The 22,684-nt window shown below is 44.0% G+C and overlaps 1 protein-coding gene across 4 annotated transcripts in view; it reads right to left on the reverse strand.

Moving 5' to 3' along the window:
• The window catches only part of LOC146863399 (C-type lectin domain family 4 member F-like), a 657,369-nt gene extending 635,313 nt beyond the window's left edge, over window positions 1-22,056 (reverse strand). For all 4 annotated transcript variants that reach the window (XM_085642825.1, XM_085642826.1, XM_085642824.1 and 1 more), the window contains exon 1: window positions 21,911-22,056. In XM_085642825.1, the coding sequence (XP_085498951.1) occupies window positions 21,911-21,968 (58 nt within the window). In that variant the 5' untranslated portion in view covers window positions 21,969-22,056. The remainder of the gene's footprint in view (window positions 1-21,910) is intronic.
• Between the last annotated feature and the right edge of the window lie 628 nt (window positions 22,057-22,684).

Here is a 22,684-nt window from a genome sequence, read left to right on the forward strand (position 1 = left end):
GTCTCCTGATAGATTTCAGGTTTCTGAACAACGTTCTCCTCGTTCTTCACAGGAAACATCGGCTTCACAGTCCGGTGGCGGAGGCGGTGGCAAAGGTCGGGGTGCTCCACAACCACGTGACCAGCCCCGACAGACTGAGGGTAAAGGCAAGCAGGACGACTTGCACGACAAAGACCCCCGTTTCAGAAGAAGAAAGTGGCTGCTCTGACGGCAAGGTATGCCTCAGATAGTGCGGACACAGCTTCGGAACCGGACATGGGCGCTGACGCTACTGGACAGCGCAGCGGAAATTACCATAGTCCGTCAAGCTCTGCGTCCATTTCTGGCGGCGACAGCAACTGATATATTGGTTACAGTTGAGACAGCTGACACCAGAGTGGCTCCCCCTGACAGACTTTATGAAATAGTCTTATTAATTGAGGGTGACATACAACGTACAATAAAGGGGATTTTTTGGGATAATCTGACTACCACCTATGATATCCTCCTAGCGGAGGCAGATTGGCCCCCAGCTTTCATTTTAGAAGCTCCTAGAGGGGAGGAGGTCATCCTCCCGTCCTTTGCGCACACGGTGCCTAAGGACCAGGCTGGAGTGTACGCTGAGGAGTGGGCGCTGGCGCTTGCGCCGGCGGTATATCGTACTCAGGTGGGATGGGACCGGTTGTCCCCCTGCCATGAGATTCCATTGCGGTCTATGCCCCAGCCTCAACCCCAATATCCCATGCGTCGTGAAGCTAGGCCACACGTCGCGGCGATCCTTGAACAATTGGAATATCAGGGTGTTATTGAAACTTGTGTGTCCCCTATGAATAACCCTTTATTCACTGTAACGAAGCCTGACGGCTCGTACCGTTTAGTTTTGGATTACCGGCACCTAAATTCCCATTGCCGGACCTGCGCGGTACAAAATACACACAGCTCGGCTCTTGTCGACAGTCTCGTGCGTAAAAGATTTAAAACGACACTTGACATTTCCAATGGCTTTTTTAGCCACAACCTGTCCACACTGAGTAGCCAGTGGACGGCGTTTACTACGGGCGGAAAACAAAAACAGTTTACGAGATTGGCCATGGGCTACAAAAATAGCCCTGGCGTCTTCTCCGCTCGCATGGTTTCTCTCTTAGAAAGAATAGACCCCGACGCGTACTCCTATGTTGACGATATCTACCTCACGGATGATGAGCTGATGCCACATCTGTCTCGAGTCGACAATGTTATAGTGAGTTTTGCTGACTATGGCTACAAATTCAATTTTGCGAAGTCTCACATCGCGGAATATACAGTGTTGTTTTTGGGCTACGAGCTCAACAATGACCGTGTTGGTTAAGCACAAATCCAGAGGCCATTCAAAGGGACAATCTAGGCAGTGAAAGACAGGCTGTACGCAGGTCAAGTAGGAGTACCGGAAGGATAATCCATACGCCAGGCTCAAAGTCGCCAATGGCAGCGTACCATAATAATCAAGCATCCTGTCACGAAGAAGATGCAGATGGGACAGGCTGTCGTGTGGCACAGAAAGAGCAGCCATTCCGCAGTATGAAAAGCAAAAGCAGCACACCTGCCACCAGCGCCAGAATCAGCGGAACACCTCCAAAGACGCTCGCGAAAATAGAATGAAAAAATGCCGGAATCACACCAAAAATAGCTTGGAAAGAGGTCACGAGGCCTGAGCCCACAAGCTTAAAAAAATTAGCCAGGCCGGTTGTGGACGAGGCATTGAAAATTGTTTGGATCAAAGCTCCAAAATGCAGGGGGAGGTCAGTATTCAAAAGCGCCTGCACCTCAGTGCGCGTATTTGCAACGTGAAGGACAAATGTTTAAGTCAATGGCACCTCCTTTTGGGACAATAGAGCCCTTATTCTGCTCATCTTGTTGAACTCTGCTTTCAAGGTCGGAATCGAAGGCCAGATGGAAACATCCAGCCGCCCTTGCGGGGGTGGAAAGAGAACATTATTGCAGCAGACTACTCTCTGCGATACAGTTACTATATAGGGGATTCCTACTAACATCCCGCAGCAAGCTTCATTATTCAAAATCAAATAACTACCGTTTGCAAGCAGCGTGAAAGATGGTGTAATCACTGGCACCGGGATACCTTTGAGGACGCAGGCCAAATTCGGGGCGTGTATATTACAAGCACCGTGCAACTGAATGTGCCTACATACTACAGAATGATCAGGGGTCGTTGTACATTCCTCACCTTTCAGATAAACTTCAGTACCATCTATTGAACTGGCTACTATTGATCTTAAGTCGGTTTGGGGTTCCAAACCGTGGCAGGTTCAGGGAACTGAAGCTTTACACCGTGCCTGTCTCGTACCAAATCATATGTTGTTTTTAAATGCAACCATCTTCCAAACAACCTGTTTCAGATTGGCCACTTCTAAAAAACTGAATTCACCTTCTGTGCCGGATCTTGGCGCTTACCCCCATTGGGATAACCACACAGATCTGTCCGTTCCTGCTTTGCAGTCATTGGTTTCTAATACATCTTTCAATATTTCGAAATTTAGTAGTGAGGGATGGTTAATTTGGCAAAGCAGTTCTGATACCTGTCAACGTCGTTTTCTAGGGTTGAAACCGGGGTATACTCAGGAACGCGTTGACCCTCGGTTTGAGTCGTCACATACAGTAACTACATACTCTGTAGGGAAATTATGTCAGTCCTGGCTGCGACATTCCACCTTGGCATCTGTCAAAGTTCATTTATCAAAATTACATGACAAAATAGATTTGAATGATTTTGTTAAAGGTCCTGTGGGTGGCAGAACCAAAAGGTGGGCGTATGCTATTTACAACGAAGTATGGAAATTGTCGCAAATTGAGGCGGCTTCCAACATTGAGAGCTATTGATCAAGCTAATATGGAAAAGGTATTAGCAGTTATTGATAACAGCATTAGCACTCTTTCTTCTCGAATTTATACATTAGACAATATTGTTTCTTCTATTGTTGATATTGTACATGATGATATGTCGGTATTGTATCATGGTCAAAACCAGTTGCGTTCTGTCATGCAGTTTGCATGGACATTACAAACGTTAAAGGCAGGGAAGGTCCCCTGGGACTATCTGAATACAACATCATTATTTCTTCCTTTTAACCTTACTGACAAACAGCAGTTCATGTCCATGAAAGATGCTACATATTCCTTGTTACATATTGAAAAATTGGAGCCGTTACCCTTCTCTGTGGCGGAATTGGATTCCGCAGTGTGGTTATTACATGGGTTGATCACTCTCCCGTTCGCGCTTTTTAAGTTTACGTCCTGTATGAAACACTATGCTCTGGGTAGATATGAACAGCTGGGTACCGCCTTCATACATGAGGTTTGGTCTCTCCCTTTTACGTTTAGATGTACTAGGGATGGTACTGAAGTTTATCTGAAAGGTGAGGAGTGTACAACGACCCCTGATCATTCTGTAGTATGTAGGCACATTCAGTTGCACGGTGCTTGTAATATACACGCCCCGAATTTGGCCTGCGTCCTCAAAGGTATCCCGGTGCCAGTGATTACACCATCTTTCACGCTGCTTGCAAACGGTAGTTATTTGATTTTGAATAATGAAGCTTGCTGCGGGATGTTAGTGGGAATCCCCTATATAGTAACTGTATCGCAGAGAGTGGTCTGCTGCAATAATGTTCTCTTTTCACCCCCGCAAGGGCGGCTGGATGTTTCCATCTGGCCTTCGATTCCGACCTTGAAAGCAGAGTTCAACAAGATGAGCAGAATAAGGTCTCTATTGTCCCAAAAGGAGGTGCCATTGACTTCCTCCCGTGAAACATTTGTCCTTCACGTTGCAAATACGCGCACTGAGGTGCAGGCGCTTTTGAATACTGACCTCCCCCTGCATTTTGGAGCTTTGATCCAAACAATTTTCAATGCCTCGTCCACAACCGGCCTGGCTCATGTTATTTAAGCTTGTGGGCTCAGGCCTCGTGACCTCTTTCCAAACTATTTTTGGTGTGATTCCGGCATTTTTTCATTCTATTTTCTCGAGCGTCTTTGGAGGTGTTCCGCTGATTCTGGCGCTGGTGGCAGGTGTGCTGCTTTTGCTTTTCATACTGCGGAATGGCTGCTCTTTCTGTGCCACACGACAGCCTGTCCCGTCTGCATCTTCTTCGTGACAGGATGCTTGATTATTATGGTACGCTGCCATTGGCGACTTTGAGCCTGGCGTATGGATTATCCTTCCGGTACTCCTACTTCACCTGCGTACAGCCTGTCTTTCACTGCCTAGATTGTCCCTTTGAATGGCCTCTGGATTTGTGCTTAACCAACACGGTGTCTCCGGTGCCGGATTATGATCGACTGATGAGGCCCTTGGTGTCTCACGAGTTTGCCTGTTCTGGTGTTCGGATTATGGCCTGTGGTGCGGCGCATGGTATCCTGGGTAATTGGGACATCGCAAGGGCTGCCTACGACTTCTTGGATATGAGCTATCTGGAGGAACAGTTCGGTTGCCCTCTGATTGTGCTAGAGGCTCCGCTTATTGAAGAACATGTATGTTCCTTTTCTTTACTTAATTGGATGGCTGAAACTTTTAGTGGCTCTGCAAACGATTTCTTGTTGGAAGCAATTGCCACGTATGCTGCATATACGTTCATGGATTAAGTGAACTGTCGTCCACTTTGTTTTTGCTCCCATGTCTTGAACTTTACCTGTGCCTTTCGACTGCTACCCGGCGCAGTATTTCTTTTTAATTTTTTTCTCTTCCCATTATTCGTTTGAGGTTTTTTGATTTTTCTCTCCTTTTCATTTTTCATTTTTTCAGACTTTGCCCGAACTGAAACTTTTTTAATTGTATACGTCTTGTTCTGCTCTGTCGAAACTGAACTCTGCGTTCTCTATTTTCTTGCCTACTGGATAGTGCTTCGATCAAGGGGGCATGCAGTAAGGATGCCCTTAAATACGTACATACATTGTTAAGTTAGCATAACCACGTTAGATGTTAGAAAGCCATCTTGCTGCTTTTGCGCACGACACTGCGTTTACATGTTATTGCTTAAACAAACTGCTGACTCGAGCTTTGCCTCACACGGAAGCAATCTGTTGTTACCATCCCGAGCTCTGCGCAGCGACCTTGGTCTGTACATGATGTGACAAACAGTCTGGGTTGTTAGACAATGCATGTTTTCCACTCTAGGTTGATCGACCCACTATTTAGCCATAACACACAGGCAGCTGCAAATACCTGAAAGTTGGTGCTTTTAATATTGCAGACATCATGTTTAATAGGCAGACCGAAGACGAGCCTTCCTGCGAGAAGACTCCTGATGCTCCTGTGATGTGATTTCACTAAGCTGATCTTTGAGGTATGGGGTCCCCTATTCAAGCCTAAGAGACCTTCTATTAGCATTATAGTAATATTAGCTTCTTAGTAAAGGGAAGGTGGTAGTATCCACTGTCATTATAACATGATCACCCCTTTTATATTCTATGGTATTGTAACGATGCTGATGGTTTTGATTGTAATCATTTGTCTGCTTGTATTAGCCAAAGTACTGCATCTTAGGACACGTGGTCTATAAAAATAAACTCTTTTTCTTTTCACCGTGTCTCTGTTGATTCTTGTTGTGGACTGATGTGAGAATAATATACGAACAGGTATTTCCGATTCCCACCATTCCTGAGAGTATACTGAGTCGCTTGTTCTGGGTTGTCTTTTCATTGGGACCGCCAAGCTAAATCTCGGATAACGAATGGGACACTTATGCTAGCCGGATACTGGGTTCTGGGGTCTGAGGTGAGTTTCTGGTACACCACAATTCACTGAGGTCCTGGGGTTCTACGCATAGTTCTGTGTATAAGCAGAATCCCTGCAACACAATGATGTATAGGTGACATTGTGTGTGTTTGGTGCTATGTACTATGTCTGCATCTCCCCAAATGTAATCTACGAGACACACCTTCACAGCCAGGTCAGGGGATACCACAGGGGCACTGCATCTCCAGAGAGTGGAAGGATACCTACAGTTCCTATGGCTGTGAGTGTAGATGCCGAGGCATTTGCTTTTGGAGTGATTGGTCCCAAGGGTGCACTTTGTTGTGGCTGAGAAGGTGTGCTTTGAGGCTGCATTGATGGCATTTTGAGTCATTGCAGAACCTCCTTCACCCACTGAGGCCAGATAATACCCCATGTGTCATGCTTCCATTGCGGGGAGTCACAATTTACGTTCAGGCGGTCAGGCATTGGTGTCCTGTTGTGAGTTAGAGCCCAAGGCCAGCTGGGCCTTGTGCTCCCCACAGCAGGGCCTAGTGTCAGGCATCTTGGCAGTACGTTTGCACTCCCTGTGAGGTGGGCATGGTTCAGTGTGAGCTTGCAGGGACATGTGGGTGGGGGACTGTTGGCTGTGAATGCAACTCCCATCATGCTTTCTGCTAAATGCACATTCCGAGCAGCCCAACCTTCCTTCATTTGGACTCAGCTTTCCTGTGGAGTGGTGTGACAGTGGTGGCAAAATGGATGACTGTGTTTGTTGGTTATTTATGGTAATGCCTTGCAGTATTAGTCTTTAGGTTTGTACATGTTAGGACGTAGTTCCATATTACTGTGGGATGGCAGGTATTGTGTTTGTGTAACTGATATACACATCACAGGATACTTGCCTTTCCGTTGCTATGGCTTTGCTGGTGTTAATTGGTTTCACAGTGCCCCTGCCAGTGATATATGTGTGTTGCCAGACAATTTTGGCTAAATTAGTTGTGTACTCACCAGGCTCTGGTATTCCTGTTCATCCATAGATGCTCTCCGGCGGTAGGATGGCCCGCACCTTCTCCTCCCAGGACCTGAAGTGCGCTGGTTTTGCAGGAGGACCACCACCAGTCTGCCTGCTCAGGGTGAGTTCCCTGTCGATGAGCTTCTTGACCCTCCTGCGCACATCGTAATACCTGTTCTGTATATCGTCCTTTGTGCGCAAACAAGGTGCTTGTGCGCTGACCTTGTCGACAATCCTCTCCCACATCTTGGTTTTCTGTGACATGGGGGTCTGTTGGACCAATGTGCCAAACAACTGTGGCTCTACCCTGAGTATTTCGTCAATCATGACTTCCAACTCACTATCTGTGAACTTTGGATTCTTCTTGGGGGGCATGGTGCTGGGTGGTTGTGGGGATTGATGTGTGTGGGGGTATATGTGTGTGTGGGGGTTGTGAGTTTGTCTGTGAATATGTGATTTAGTTTTTGGGTGGTGCAAATGGTGTAGTGGTTGTGTGTTCTGTGAGTTGTGCTGTGTCTCTGTAGTGTGGTGGTGGTGTCTGCTGTCCTATGCCTGTAATTTGCAAAGGATCATGGTAAGGATTTCTTGCCTTTATATAGGTGGAGTTGTGGGTGTGTCTTTGTTCCTGTTTTTTTTATTTATTGACTATGTAATTAGTTTTTTTGTGCTTTTTTTGTGACATTTCCTTTGCTTTTGATGGAGACGTTCGTTTGACCATGTCGTACGCTGCCAGTGGCTTGCGCGGGCTAACCCGAGTCTGTCACACTGACATTCTGCTGTTTTTCAACATTGGCGTACGTGTCAGACGCAGAGGTGTCTGTTGTTTGCTAGTCACTATTTGCTGTGCATCTCGGTTTCCCTGATCGTGCTCCGTGCGAGTCGGTCTCAGTTTCAATTCACACGTATTGTATCATACTGTGTGGCTCTTGCATCGCGTGTACGTTTCGGTCACGTCAATTCCTGATGCGTGTTTGTCGGTACGATTCACGGTCATTTTACGGGCGACTCACTGATTTGCGTGCGGTTTGGTCGTGCGGCTTGTTTTCCGTGCGAGTGGGTTGTAATTCACATGTGTTGCATTGTACTGCGCGGGTTGTATGGTACCGGTCTGTGTCGGTCGGTCTCCGTTCCCGGTCCGTGTCAGTCGGTACGTTTTACGTCCGAATCGGAATCAACGCCTTAATTTTAATTCTATATTTTATATTTTTGATAATTATTACCTATATAATTAAATATATGTATTTATTTACTTGCTATAAGTTGTTCTCGCTCATAATCTCTTCTACATATCCTATAAAATACCTTCTGTAACTCTTATTCCCTTTGTTTTTTGTGACAAAAATATTCTCTGAATTTAAAATGTTAAATTATAATCTTATGTATTTATATCTATGTAATCATTACAATTTTTTCAAAAATTTCGAAACCCAAAAATATTTCCTAAAATAATTGAGGAGACAGTGGCAATGTTGCCAATTAGTTATATCCCCAAGTCCAGGGCCGGGCGGCCCCGTATTAGTTTTGCATCTGTTTTAGGACACCTGCTAAAATAGCAAGACATGGTGTACCATGTGTCATGGTATATATTGCAGCGAAGACAGTAGCCCAGGTGTTAGAGTCGTCAATTGATTGTACCATCCGAAGTAGCAAGCACATTGTGAGAATTCTATGTTTTTTCTTGCGTATCATATGGGGAAACACTGCTTCAAGCTGGTTTGTTTTTTATGCGATCCACAATGGAATTGCCTCCAATCTGGTTGGTATTTTAGCCATAATAGAAATAATTGTTGCTGGCTTTATCCTAGGTGTAGCCAATTGTTGTTGGATAGCTGGAGCAGCCCTTGCTGGGGCAGTTGTTAAAATGTGCATAACAAACTGTATTAAACGTCTGTAAAATCTAACTATGTGATTATATAAAGTGTGCAGACTGCCCACTGCTATTTTTGTATATTGGAATATGGTGTATAGCCAGCTAACCGTTGCCATGTGGCCCCGTCATTGCGGAGGGGACCCAATTCTAATACTATCTACAACGTGTGCTATGGCACCTTGGAACCAATTTTCATGTTACTGGTATGTTAGTGGTATTTCTAGTTGTTTGCATGGTCTGTACTGGCCTGGTGGATTGTCCACTGTGTATGTACGAAATATATTTGTGTTGGCATTGACCGCAGTAAAAGTGACCAATTAGTAAAAACTTCTCCACCCCCATGAGCAAGCTCATTTTACCGTAAATGTTGTGTGGCAGCATGTCTGCCGCTGACAGGAATAATAACTGAATTCGCCATTTTGATAATAGAATTCAGAGAAGGAAAGTACTAACAAGGGCATCCTTTTAAATGCTCAATCTTGAACAACTTACAAACAAATATAGGTGCTTCCCATAATGCTCAGGTGGATATAATACATAACACGATGGATGTCTCTATATTAAGGTGAATAGGGCACCTTTGGCAAACATGAGAACACTACTCAGGTGACCCTTTAAAAAAGTACCTGAGCCTTGTGTGTTGGTGACCCATGTTATATGGTTTCTACCATGATAATAGGACTGCTTATTAGGATGATAGCACTTCAGAATATGGGGGACTGAGTTCTTCCACGCCAACAGAAGCCAGCAGCCAACTCCCTGACTAGCTGACAGTGCCTCACCCAAACCCCTAACCCTGATGGGGTGAAATAGATATCACCCTTTCGTTGTATTACACATGCATGCTCAGGCAATACACAACAGAAGTATAAAATATGTTTTCAATATAGCTATTGAAAAAATCATGGTCTTGTATAAAGATAATGAGATTCGACAATTAGGCAGATGAAACAAAACAAAGTAAATAGCATGATAAACATGGTAAAGATAATAAACAGTGCAATCATGGGTTCTAGATGTTCTAGAGGTTCTTGTGCTTCCCAAGTAACCCTAAGACTGTATGAAGAGTCTAACAGGTGTACCCTCCTGCCTGCCCCATCTAAAGGATTAGCCTTAGCCCCATACCTGAAGTAATGTCAGGAGTCAACCTGCAATGAGAATGGGAAACCTATAGATTAGCACCAGCAAAGGTACTGTCAAAGACAGCAATTGTCCCAAAATGGTCTCAGCTGGAATGCCCCTCTGCCCCTTCCAGGTCAGTGCATCGTTTACATATTAAAACCACACTGTGTAAGAAGCACATCTCTGATGTAATGCTATGTCTGGATGTTAGAAGCTGTCTCTGGAACAGGCAACATAAGTTCTAGGATATTGTGTACTGTTTCTAGCATTGAACAGAATGTCCAGAGTACATGTTGAAGAAAGGCTTACTAAAACAGGCAACTTGTATAAAATATTCTTGGAATGTTATCATGGAAATGAAGCTAAATGAAATAGGTAAAAAATCATTGCTAAATCAATGTGGCTAACACATGCAATCGTTCAGGTTCTAAAAACTGCTAGCAGTTGTGAAATGGATTTGGAATGCAATGAATACTTAAAGGTGGGAACATTTGATATTTAAACATGGTGACAGTGTGGAAGATGCATGCTGTATCCTAACTGGAATCATTCCCAGAAAAGGTAGAAGAATGGTGTTTTCTGTCGGGATACACCATGACTCTGGTTCTGATGGATTGGGGAATTGTTTGAACTTTGCTAATAAGAAATGTTGTCAGTGTACTCAACATTCGTATCAATAATATTTCTTCTCAAGAGGTTTGCCAAACTGTTCCCATTACCACATTATCTAGTTCTTCTCTTTTCCTCATTACCATATGATATTCTTGCATGATAAAAAAAGAAGATGTATGGTATGTTCCAGTTCGACCCTTGCCCTCACTCATATCGTGTGTTGTGTATCATTTCAAATGGATGTATGACGTTACAACGCATACTATTACAACGCATACCTTTACAACGCATTTTTTACAACGCACAATCCATTACAACGCATGACATTACAACGCAGGACACTACAACGCATTTTTAAAAACTACCTTTACAACGCATATCCATTACAACGCATACTACCTTTACAACGCATACCATTACAACGCATAATATTAAATTGCATTTAATGTAAGTATTAGATAGTATAGGGTTAAAAATTACTATTCTAACTCCAGGGGGTGCAACAGTAGGGTAAGTGTTGGATAGTATAGGGTTAAAAATTACTATTCTAACTCCAGGGGGTGCAACAGTAGGGTAAGTGTTGGATAGTATAGGGGTAAAAATTACTATTCTAACTCCAGGGGGTGCAACAGTAGGGTAAGTGTTGGATAGTATAGGGGTAAAAATTACTATTCTAACTCCAGGGGGTGCAACAGTAGGGTAAGTGTTGGATAGTATAGGGGTAAAAATTACTATTCTAACTCCAGGGGGTGCAACAGTAGGGAAAGTGTTGGATAGTATAGGGGTAAAAATTACTATTCTAACTCCAGGGGGTGCAACAGTAGGGAAAGTGTTGGATAGTATATGGGTAAAAATTACTATTCTAACTCCAGGGGGTGAAACAGTAGGGTAAGTGTTGGATAGTATAGGGGTAAAAATTACTATTCTAACTCCAGGGGGTGCAACAGTAGGGTAAGTGTTGGATAGTATAGGGGTAAAAATTACTATTCTAACTCCAGGGGGTGCAACAGTAGGGTAAGTGTTGGATAGTATAGGGGTAAAAATTACTATTCTAACTCCAGGGGGTGCAACAGTAGGGAAAGTGTTGGATAGTATAGGGGTAAAAATTACTATTCTAACTCCAGGGGGTGCAACAGTAGGGTAAGTGTTGGATAGTATAGGGGTAAAAATTACTATTCTAACTCCAGGGGGTGCAACAGTAGGGTAAGTGTTGGATAGTATAGGGGTAAAAATTACTATTCTAACTCCAGGGGGTGCAACAGTAGGGTAAGTGTTGGATAGTATAGGGGTAAAAATTACTATTCTAACTCCAGGGGGTGCAACAGTAGGGTAAGTGTTGGATAGTATATTACTATATTATGCCTTGTAATGGTATGCGTTGTAATGGTAGTATGCGTTGTAATGGAATGCGTTGTAAAGGTAGTTTTTAAAAATGCGTTGTAGTGTCCTGCGTTGTAATGTCATGCGTTGTAATGGATTGTGCGTTGTAAAAAATGCGTTGTAAGTGTAGTGCGTTGTAAAAGTTGCGTTGTAAAGGTTGTTCCCCATTTCAAATTATTAAGAATCACCTACACAGGCCAGAGTAGTATTTTTATTCAAAGAATCAAACATTTGCTGACTGTAAATGAGGTGTCTCTTAAGAATGAAGATCTTGTCACACTTCATGTCGGTAACACATCTTCATGTCACAGGGTCAACTGAGACCTAATACTTTTAATTTTGTGGTAGGTAATAAAAACAATTTAAGTCACTCCTACACACAAATGTTGACACAGATGTATCAATAATCCGTTTTGCGATTTCCTAATTGCGAATCCTTGCACTTTTGCAATTAGGAAATCGCAAACGGCATGCAAAAAAGTGTTTTTAACACTTTCTGAGATTCCTAATGGGTCGCAAATAACCTACCTCATGAATATTATTGAGGTAGGTCCCAATTTGCGATCCATTAGGAAGTGCAAAAATCACAGGGATGGTGGCCTGCTGAAATCAGCAGACCACCATGTCTGTGATTGCTTTTAAATAAAGCAATCTTTCTTTTGTAAAGAAGCCCATTTCCCTAAAGGAAAACAATATGCTTTTCAAAAAGAAAAATGAAAACTACTGCCTGCTCTTAAAAATGCTTTTACAAACATTCACAAAGGGGAAGGGGTCATTTAGGGACCCCTTCCCGTTTGCGAATGGGTTACCACCTACTTGAAGTAGATTGTAAAATGCAAACGTTTTTGCGACCGCATTCACAGTCTCAAAACATTCACACATACCATTAGGATTCGCTTTTTGGATGGGACGCCCTAGACACGCCCCTTCCAAATAGCGAATCGCAAACCCATTTTGCGATTCGGTAACAGGTAACCGAATCGCAAAAAATGGTATGCTACACCGGAAAAGCATTCTTTTGTGTTTGTAAGCAGGCTGATTCGCAGTTTGCGAAGACAATAAATGCTTGATACAGCTGGCCCAATGCCTTACCCATGTTAATGAACCCATAGGTAGGGGACTGTATAACAACGGTACTCACAGATGCTTCCTAATGCTAGACTCCATCCATGAAACAAACTACACATGGTAGGCGAGGTTTCATCATCCTATGTATTCAGAAGAAGTTTGGCTGTTTCTTTCTGGAAGTGTTCCACTTATTGCATGTTTACATCTCTCTATGGAGAGTGTACAATTGTCCTTTAATTTTTATGTTAGGGAATATTGTGCTGTTGTTGCTCATGCACCTTTGTTGTGTTGCTCAGTATAAAACTTGCACTACATAAAAGACAAAAGGTTGTGCATTGCAAATGCTTGCTTGATTGCATGAAGCCAGTGTTAGATATCAGTACAATATCACCACAATGCAAGAAGGTGTTTGCTGGAAAGTTAGGAATGGCTTATTGTGTCATATGGCATGTGGCACTTGAGAAATGCAAAGTGCCATGTTGTTCCTGATCTTTTTTTCGTGCAGGCAATCAAGGGTTAAAGAGCTCAGTAGTGAAAGAGAGAAGCAAACCATTCAAATGCTGATGCAATCATTTCCCTGATAATGTGCTAAAATAAGCACTTCTACTAAAAGCAAACTAGTGTGTTTAAAAAAACATTGTGAGATGCAGTAACTAAATGGGTCCAGAGGTTTTTTGGGGCATATTATCAAGATAGACGAGAAAATTATCGCCGCTTTAGCTGCAGAAAAGTGCCGCTAAAATGGCGATAGTGGGCTTGATAATATGCTCTATGGCATTCCAATTGAAGCCCATGTTACATGTGAAGGACATCTAACATGGAATTCCATAGAGCATATTATCAAGCCCATTATCGCCATTTTAGCGGCAGTTTTCTGCCGCTAAAGCGGTGATAATTTTATCGCCTGTCTTGATTATATGTCCCTTTGTTATTTAGCTGGAGCGCACATAATACACTGTGATAAACCCTCATTTCCACAAATGCAGCGCGCACTGCAGGTGCCGCCCTTCGAGTGCCGCCAGTGTGAGGAGATCTTGGCTACATTTAAAAAAATTCCCGCTTGTGATTTCCTAATAGCGAATTTTTGCAATTCACTATCAGGAAATCGCAAGCACCTATGTACTAATGTGTCTTTGACACATTTAGCGATTCCTAAAGGGGTCGTGATAGACCTCCCTCATTAATATTCACGAGGCAGGTCGCAATTTGAATGCACACTTTCAAAGAGTTTCCTTTAGGAAATGGACTAGAATAGGACAACTCCATTCATTTATTGAATTGATGACTGGTATAATGGAACTGTGTCTTTTGTAATGTGGCTTGATATTACTTTGTTGGATGACTAATGATTACGTCCCTTGTTTGTGGGCTTATATCATTGACAAAAGTGTGCTGCAGTTGTCCAAAGAGTATGGAAAGTGTACATGTTTACTGTTCAAAATAACTTAAGGTTTATAAAAACAGCTTCAAGGTCAACAAAATGAAAAACTTGATCATCTCAAAAATTGTGCTGACAAAATATTTATCAGAAAGGGTATTCGTTGTTGTTTGGCTATTAGAAAGTTGGCATTTTTTATCCTAATCATTTGGTGCCTCCAGCCTGTTTCTTGGGTTACATGACAAGGTGTAGTTGGCAACTGACCTTTGTGTATTCCTCCCAGATAGCCCCACACTAGGGGGAGTGGATGGTGGCAGGATGAGCCATCTTAGCAGGATGTGGGTTCTTAGTTGAGTACAGCTCCACTTACACTTGGAAGTGTTCAGGCCGCTATCTTTAGGTTATCGGTCTAGTGACTATGCAACTTGACTACTTAAACAAGCGTACTGCGCAGTGACAGTTGGATTGCTGCCACACAGTTAATCTTGTTGCACTAGACACTTAAGGGCTATATTCTGCACATGCACTGCTGCTATCTGTACTCTAAAGAATACGTTAATAATATCCTTCCTATGCTACTAATCACAATTCCGATAACATTGTTCTAAACGTTTTGCTGCACTTTATTCAAAAATAGTTTTTATTGGGGGCATTGAAAAAATCTATTGGGGCATGCTTAACAGCTTGGAGAGGTTTGGATTTAATATTTAGTCTACAGTGGTGTGTTCAAACCATGCTGACTAGGAAGAGTTCAGACCACCATCTTTAGGTTAGCAGTCTAGTCTTTATGCAACTAAGGAGCATATTAACAAGGGCCGGTAATAAACATCACAAAGTGCGCTTAGCGCTTGCATATTTATCGCCGCCTATCTCTGGAATTTATCGCCCAGTTAGCGTGTTATTAACAACGCGCATCACCGAGGCGATAACAATTCCAGAGATAGTGTGGATATCGCCGTTTTCCACCATGGAAAATGGCGATATCCTAGATGATAGGGCATGTGGTCTTAGCCACAGAATCCACCGCCCATGTTAAGTATGCCTTAGTCAGAAATGTAACAGACGTTAAATTCCTGCGTTAAGGCATACTTAATGCGATTTAAAAAATCGCTACCCTTCCTTGTTAATATCGTGAAGCTGCCTTCGTAATATTTCCCCTGGTTGGTTTCACAGACACGCCTACTTTGCATCTCATTAGCGATGCAAAGTTAGGCGTGCAGGAAACGGGCGCTAAGTTAGCAAGACACGCGATAGCGTGTCTTTGCTGATAAGGCGATGAAATTATCGCCGCTATTCGCCCGCCTTGTTAATATGCCCCATAGATACTTAAACTAAGGTGCTGGGTTGGGCACTGGCAAACCAAAGGCGTGCCAGAAGACAGCCCGTCGGCATCCGTCCATGCCATTCCATGCCCAGATGGCATCACGGGACAAGACCCCTGGTTGTTTCAGGTCAGACCCCCTCCCATATACTAAACATGAATTATTGGGTCTACGCCCTACCCTGCCAATATGTTGTTTTGGATCACTGACCCTATGTAATATGGATTGCTGCTGGGACTAATACAGGTTCCTGCGCCCAACCCCTATGTCGTTGGCAGCTGGAACAGGCCCAGTATCCTGTTCTCACCACCCTTTTAAACTTTTCCTCCTAAACTGCACATTGCTGGCAAAGCACAAAGTTGAAGTGCATGACTTCCTTGAGGAGCATATTGCAGATGCCGTCTGTTTGAATGAGACTTGGTTCAACGAGGCTCCTCCCCGGATATATTGCAGGCCATTTTGCAAGGCTTTACTATTGTTAGTCAGGACAGGCAGCTACAGAGAGGGGGTGGAATTGCTAACATTTTTTAAAAAGATCTTCAATGTACCCTCTCTGAACTCTCTATTCACAGCTGCACAGCTTCCTTTTTTCCCTGGTTCCCTTAAAAAACATTGTTCTGTCATTAGCTCTTATCTATCAATCCCCAGGCCGCTTGGCAAAGATTTCCACCCTACTATTTGACACTTTGTGCCCTCTAGGTATGCACTACTCCAATCTGTTGGTATGAGGTGATTTTAACGTCCATATTGAAAACACCAACTTCCCTGCAGTTATAGCTCTTGTCAATGGTGTGCGGAGCCTACAGCTTCTCCAACTAGTTCTCACCCCTACACGCAGGTTAGGGCATATTCTTGACCCTGTGTTCACCATAGGTTGAAACTCGACCACCTCTCCCACTGGCCATTCTCACACATATATTCCACAACAAGAAACCAGTGAACCACGCTTCTGCCCCCATGTGGGCACGGCAATAGTCCAAAGTGACCCCTGAGAGGCTCAATAAAGCTCTTGAGAATCCCTGTCCTACTCCGGCCAGCTGTGTAGATAAAGCCAGCATACAACTTGATGACTGGCTTAGACGGGCACCAGATCGTATTGCCCTTCTTCTAAAACAAGTGGCAGAGAGACACAAGCCCTCAGCAGGATGGTTCAACAATGAACATTAGGGCCTCATTTATGAAAAGTGACGCATCGCTGCGTGAAAGCAGCGATGCGTCACTTTTCATTGCACCCTCCTTGCGACATGCTGGATGCTTCATATTTACAGTATGACGCATCATGTCGCAAGGAGTTACAGATACATCAGTATTTCTGACATATCTGTAGGCACAAAAATGACGCATTGCTGGAGTGTGTCACAAACGTGACGCAACTCCATCAGTGGGTCATTTCACATGGGCAAGTTCCTATTCAAATGTGTCTGCATCAGTCTTACGCCTGCTGTGAGGCAGGCGTAAAATATTGACGCATTTGCGTCCTGGAAGTGACTCAGTGAAATCTCGTAGATTTCACTGCGTCACTTCTACGAGGCTTACTTGCGTCAAAACGCCCACCCTGCATACATTATACCTGGCGCAGGTATAATGTGGCTCAGGGGTTTACAAAGTGACGCATCTACCTAGATGCGTCACTTTGTAAATATGACGCAACATAGTGCATTTTTTTTACGCTACTGGTGCGTCACAAAAAGTGAAGCACCGGCGGCGCAAAAGTGATGCAAGGGCTCATAAATAAGCCCCTCTGTCCTTAACATGTAATGCAAGAGGCTCAAGCACCTCTGGTGCAGAATCTATGATCCAGGCTGCATAGGTGACTATAAGGTGGCACAAAAAGCAGATCACCAGCTTATTACTTAGTACTGCTGAGTATTATTCTAAGAAAATTGAAGCCAGCAATAATTCCTCTCATGAAATCTTCCAGACAGTTAAATCTCTCACTTTAAGATCCTCAGTCTTATCGTCATCTCTCCATTCTGAAGAGAGCTCTGTTCACTTTTTTCTCAGAAAAAGTGGAGAACATGTATATCTCTTTCCAGGTGGAAGCTTGAAACCACAAGCAGCTGAAGGTATGGTTGATTCTTCTGCTGACAGTGTCACGCTCCGGCAATTCTGTCCTATCCAACTTGAGGAATTAACATCACTATGCTCTGCCACTAAATCAGTCTCCCCGGCAGACTTAATTTCTCTTTCCATCTTGGAGCAGGTTTGCGAGATAATTCACCATGTTCTGTCTCTCTTTTGTCTTTCAGCTGTGTTCTATATCAGTGGAAAAATGCCATGGTGGTGTCTTTTGAAAAAAAAACTCTTCTTGACCCCTCTAAGTCTGAAAACTATCAACCTATATTACTTCTACCACTTGTCTCTAAGAATGCAGAGAAGCACTTGAATAGGCGGCTCTCTAGTATTCTGGAGGATAACGACCTCCTGCATAGGACCCAATTAGGATTTCTCTGCTCATTATAGCACCAAATCCGCCTTGCTGCGAGTCTGCCTGTCGGATTATGGATAAGGGCAACATTGAGGCTACATGCACATGGTTACCATCCACTTGAAGTTGATGGTAATAGCATTTCCGAAATGCACAGTTCACATTTAGGAAAGGTTTCTTACATGTGTTTTCGGGATTTGCAAATTGCGATTCCCTAATTGCATTCTAAATTTAGGTAATTGCAAAAAATTGTGATTACCTAAATTGCGAATGCCAAACCCTTTAATACTTTCAGAAAGGCCAGTTTGAATTTGCAAACGGGTGAATTTAGCGATTCGCACAATTTGCGAATGCAAACTTCTTTGATACAGTTGGCCATAATTTCTGGTTTTGACTCGGTCTTGCGTAACTAGATTCCATGGCTGACGCTTTGATTGTTTAGGAGCTAGATTTCACTAAAATCTTTAACAAACTTTAGCACTGATGGAGTCCTGCTAAAATACTTTACACATTGCCTCTAAGTTAAGCCTGACTGCTTTGTTCCAAGCTACCAGAGGGTTAAGCACAGGTTTATTTAGTGATTTCTGTGGCTCACATCCCCCCTCAACCAATAACCCAATGTCTCACATACATTGTAAATTCATTTTCCACTGTCCCCACATCTAAGGAATGTAGATGACATCAATAAAACACACTTCTGAAGATGTTTCCCTTTAAAAAGACCTGAAATGTTTTAAGGCATCTGCAAGGTGAGCAATTGCACCAGGCCCCCATCTTCCAAGAGGTGGTCAGGGAAAGTTACCTTTCTACCTCTAGCTCACTTCTGCCTGTTTCAATATTGCAACCTCTTTCCCTATGTGCCTACCTCACCTTTGACTCTCTCCTTCTTTATCCAGTGTCATCTTAAAGACTGTTTTGTCTAAGGCTTCAGTGGAGAGGTGTGGCGCAGTGGCTAGAGTGGCTGAATCGCAGGCAGCAGCTCAGCTCAGCATCATGTGACCCTGGGCAATAGCTCACTTAATCTCCCTAACAGCCCTGAGAACCTTGAAACGCTTAAGGGTGAGATATGGAATGTGAAATAGGAAAGCAGAAAATGTGTAATAAAATGTAAAGTTGTTACAAACAGTGGCCCCCAAATATGCCTTACTGGGGCAACAAGAAGCCTTGAGATGATACTGCTTTTCTCTTCTTCATGAGAACGTGTCATTATTCAAAGAGTGCACAGCACATGAGTTACATCATCATCCTGTAAAAAGAAATTCTCCACTTCGTGCTTATTATCAGTATTACAATGTGTGCATATTCTCTGCAGAGAAGCACACAGCACATGATGCAGAAAAAAGCAGAAAAGCAGCAGGATTTCATTAGCACTTTGCTGCAGTGAAACAAAAGAACTACTTAACCCCTTCCCCGCTCATGACGGAGCCGCTCCGTCATGAGCCACGGTGGCCGTGTGCTCATGACGGAACGGTTCCGTCATGTCACGGCCGTTGGCGGCCGCTCTGCCTACGTGGCGCTGTTTCCCCGCCTGTGCGGGGGGACAACGCAAATGGGCGGAGTCATGACGGAACTGTTCCGTCATGAGCACAGCTCAACCGTGGCTCATGACGGAGCGGCTCCGTCATGAGCACAGCGCCACCGCGCTGCCCCCCCGAGCCCCCCAGCGCTGCGGCGGAATTCCCGCCGCAGCGAAAGGGTTAAGAACCAACAGCAAAGTCTCAAAGACAACATTAAAGCCTTCTGAAAGTGCGATTTTATTGACTGACAGCTAATACAGCCAATTACTGCTGCAACAAGAAAACCAATCACTGAAAATACACCCCTTTCTCTATATACCTCTTTCTGTATTTTCTGAAGAATTGATAACTTGAGCTCTTGTTACAATGTTTTTCAGTGAATGTCTAGTTTTTTTAACATAAAGTAATGTTTTTGTACTATATGTAAAGCCAAACCCTTGTCATGCCCAGCCGAACGGGTTGTCTGCAGGGTCTGACCTGTGGCCAGGCCCTGCTTTAAATCCCCCAGGCAGTCAACCCACCTTGAGGCAGCCAGCCCCACACTGTCCACACCCTTCACTGTGTGCAGCTGGGAATTAGCCACAGGGCCTTGCCACATGCAGCGGAGGATAGGTGACAGGTCCTTGCCTGTGGCCAGCCCATCGATGGCAGCAAACTCCAATGAAGGTTGCGAACCCCACGCCTCACACAACCCCCAGGGCATGCAGCCCCCCTCCCCAAGCCTTAATAGGTACCGGGGACTACATCCCCTGGGTTGAATTCCAATAAAAAGCGGAGGGAGTCATGTACCCCACTCACCAAGCCTATTGTGGCCACAATAGAGGTGGGTGCCCCAGTGCCCCCAGGGGGCACCCACCAAACATCACTTAGATTAGGGGGAGAGGGGTGCAAGGCCCCCTCCCTGAGCATCATTGGGCTCTAAGGCCCCTAGGATAAATTCAATTAAAAAAGGGGAGGGGTGCCAAGTGCCCCCTCACGGATCCACATTAGGCCCCAGGGACCCCAACCCTGAAGCCAAATTTAACAGAAAAGGTGAAGGAGCCAGCGATCCCCCTCCCCATGCCTTAATAGGACAGAGAACCACATCTTTGGAGCCTCTCTTTATTATGGGTGGGTGTCCCTGTGTCCACTTGGGACCCACCAAGAAATACTTTGAGGGCTGCGGGTAGAGTCCTGGGGCCCCTCCCGCCCCAGCTGGTTTCCTACATATTGCAGGTACCCGCGTTGCTACCGCCCGGCTGTGTGCCCCCTCCCCATTAAAAAAAGGTGCTGAGCCCTAGGGGATGGGGTCCCGGTACTGAAATCGGCCTGGGGTCGGGAGCCATGGACCTCCTCCCATTTGCAATATGTCAGGGTCCTGGGAGATGGGGTCCACAGGGCTGAACTAGGCCTGGGAAAGGGGGTGTGCGTGCTCCCCTCCCCCATAATTACAGTGGTGGATCCCAAGGGGTGAGCTCTCTGGTGCTGAAAATGGCCTTGGGAGGGGGCCCACATGCCCCCTCCCCTAAAAAAATACACCGGGCCTCGGCGATTGGGTCCCCAGGGCCAAATTCGGCCACCACAAAATGTGCTCTGCTCAGGGGGACGGAGTCCACGGGGCTGAAAACAGCCCAGGGAGGGGGGCTGAGTGCCACCCTCCCAGGTTGGCTGTCTATGGGGGTTTCCTTGTAGCCAAACCACCCACCCCCTCATACGCAGGGCCAAAGGCGTTGGTTGGAATAATGTATGGTAATTAAATGTTACTTTATGTTAAAAAAAACCTAGAAATTCACTGAAAAAAAAGGTTACAGGGACTTTATAATTAGGAAATAGCATTACAAAACATAGAAATTCCCTGAAAAATCAAAGGTTACCTGGACGTTATAGTTGGGAAATAGCATTAAAAAAAACTTAGAAATTCAGTAAAAAGCAAAGTGTACTGGAACGTCATAGGTTCAGATCTTACACACACACAACCATAGAAATTCAGCAGTTGTAATTAGCGTTATCTCAAGTAACTATAAATCATGCCCTCGGCATTCACTGCTAATTACCGCAGATCATACATTACTCATGACATCTTCTATGACATAATTGATGATATCACTGCAACATTTGTTGAAAAATTACTGATGAGAAAACTGTGCCAAGATTAATGAAGCCACGCAAAGCCACCCTGCATGACTTTGGGTGGCCTCATGTATCATCAGTAAGGTGACGCAGCTATATTCGATGCGTCGACCTATTCTGCGCTCGGGAGGCGTTCCATTGGCGTTGCAATAGGTTTTCTCATGCTACACCCATGGTGTTTGACGCTGCCCCAGATTTACAATGTGATTAAACCTGGAGAAGTGTCATATCCCTCTGGCTCCCGAAGTGAGGCGTAACAAGGAGAAATATGTTAATTATAGTAGTTTTTTCCTCTTTCCATGTGTGCTGCATTGCAAGGTGCTTTGCTGCTCTGCTCTGCGCCAAAATCCCATAAATGAGGCCCTGTATGTCATGCTGCACTCACCAGATGGATGACGACACACCTTAGTAAGTTCAAGATTCACATATAGGTCATCTTCCATTCTCTCGGCCTGCAGTCCCTCCGTCTCTCAATCGTTTCGTGAATTAATTGTGCCCTGGTGTAAAAATGTCAATTTCAAAAGCTTGGTGTTTCCGTTCCTGACCAGAGTTGAAAAAATATTCCGACCTTTACACTGTGGTAAAAAAGCAGAACAAAAGTCAAGGCCGGAAGTGACTATACAAAGAAGCTGTCATATGCCCAGCTAGAGCATATTGGAAATATTTTAAATCTTCACAACTTTACATACATTTATCATTAGAATAAGGTCTTATTTTATGTATTTGTAAGAATATGCCCCTTTTGAATCATATTGGACATTTAAGACAGCCTTTATGTTATTTAATATCTTGATGGAACTGATGTGCATTTTATTTAAATGCATATGTTTTCATGAAAATATTGAACATGTGAATTTCACGACTCACGATTGACACCCGCAGCAACCTTAACTTCTCTTTAATGTTAGACTTTTGAAAAATATTTGTATGGCATTATACATTTGTTTAACGTGATTTGCTCTTCACTAAGGGACAGAGATTTTTTAGTTGCAAGATCTCCTATTGTGTAAAATACTGGGTTTGAATCTATTAGAATTCGTGCTAAATTACATTTTCAGAAACATTTTCTGAACCACAAAATGGGTTTAACCCTAGCAAGAATGTAATTGGGCCCTAATGGTCCCATCCAATGTCAGACGTAATGTATAAGCATTGTAAA

The sequence above is a fragment of the Triturus cristatus genome, chromosome 2_2 (genome assembly GCF_964204655.1).
Source record: "Triturus cristatus chromosome 2_2, aTriCri1.1, whole genome shotgun sequence".
Classification (NCBI taxonomy): Eukaryota; Metazoa; Chordata; class Amphibia; order Caudata; family Salamandridae; genus Triturus; species Triturus cristatus.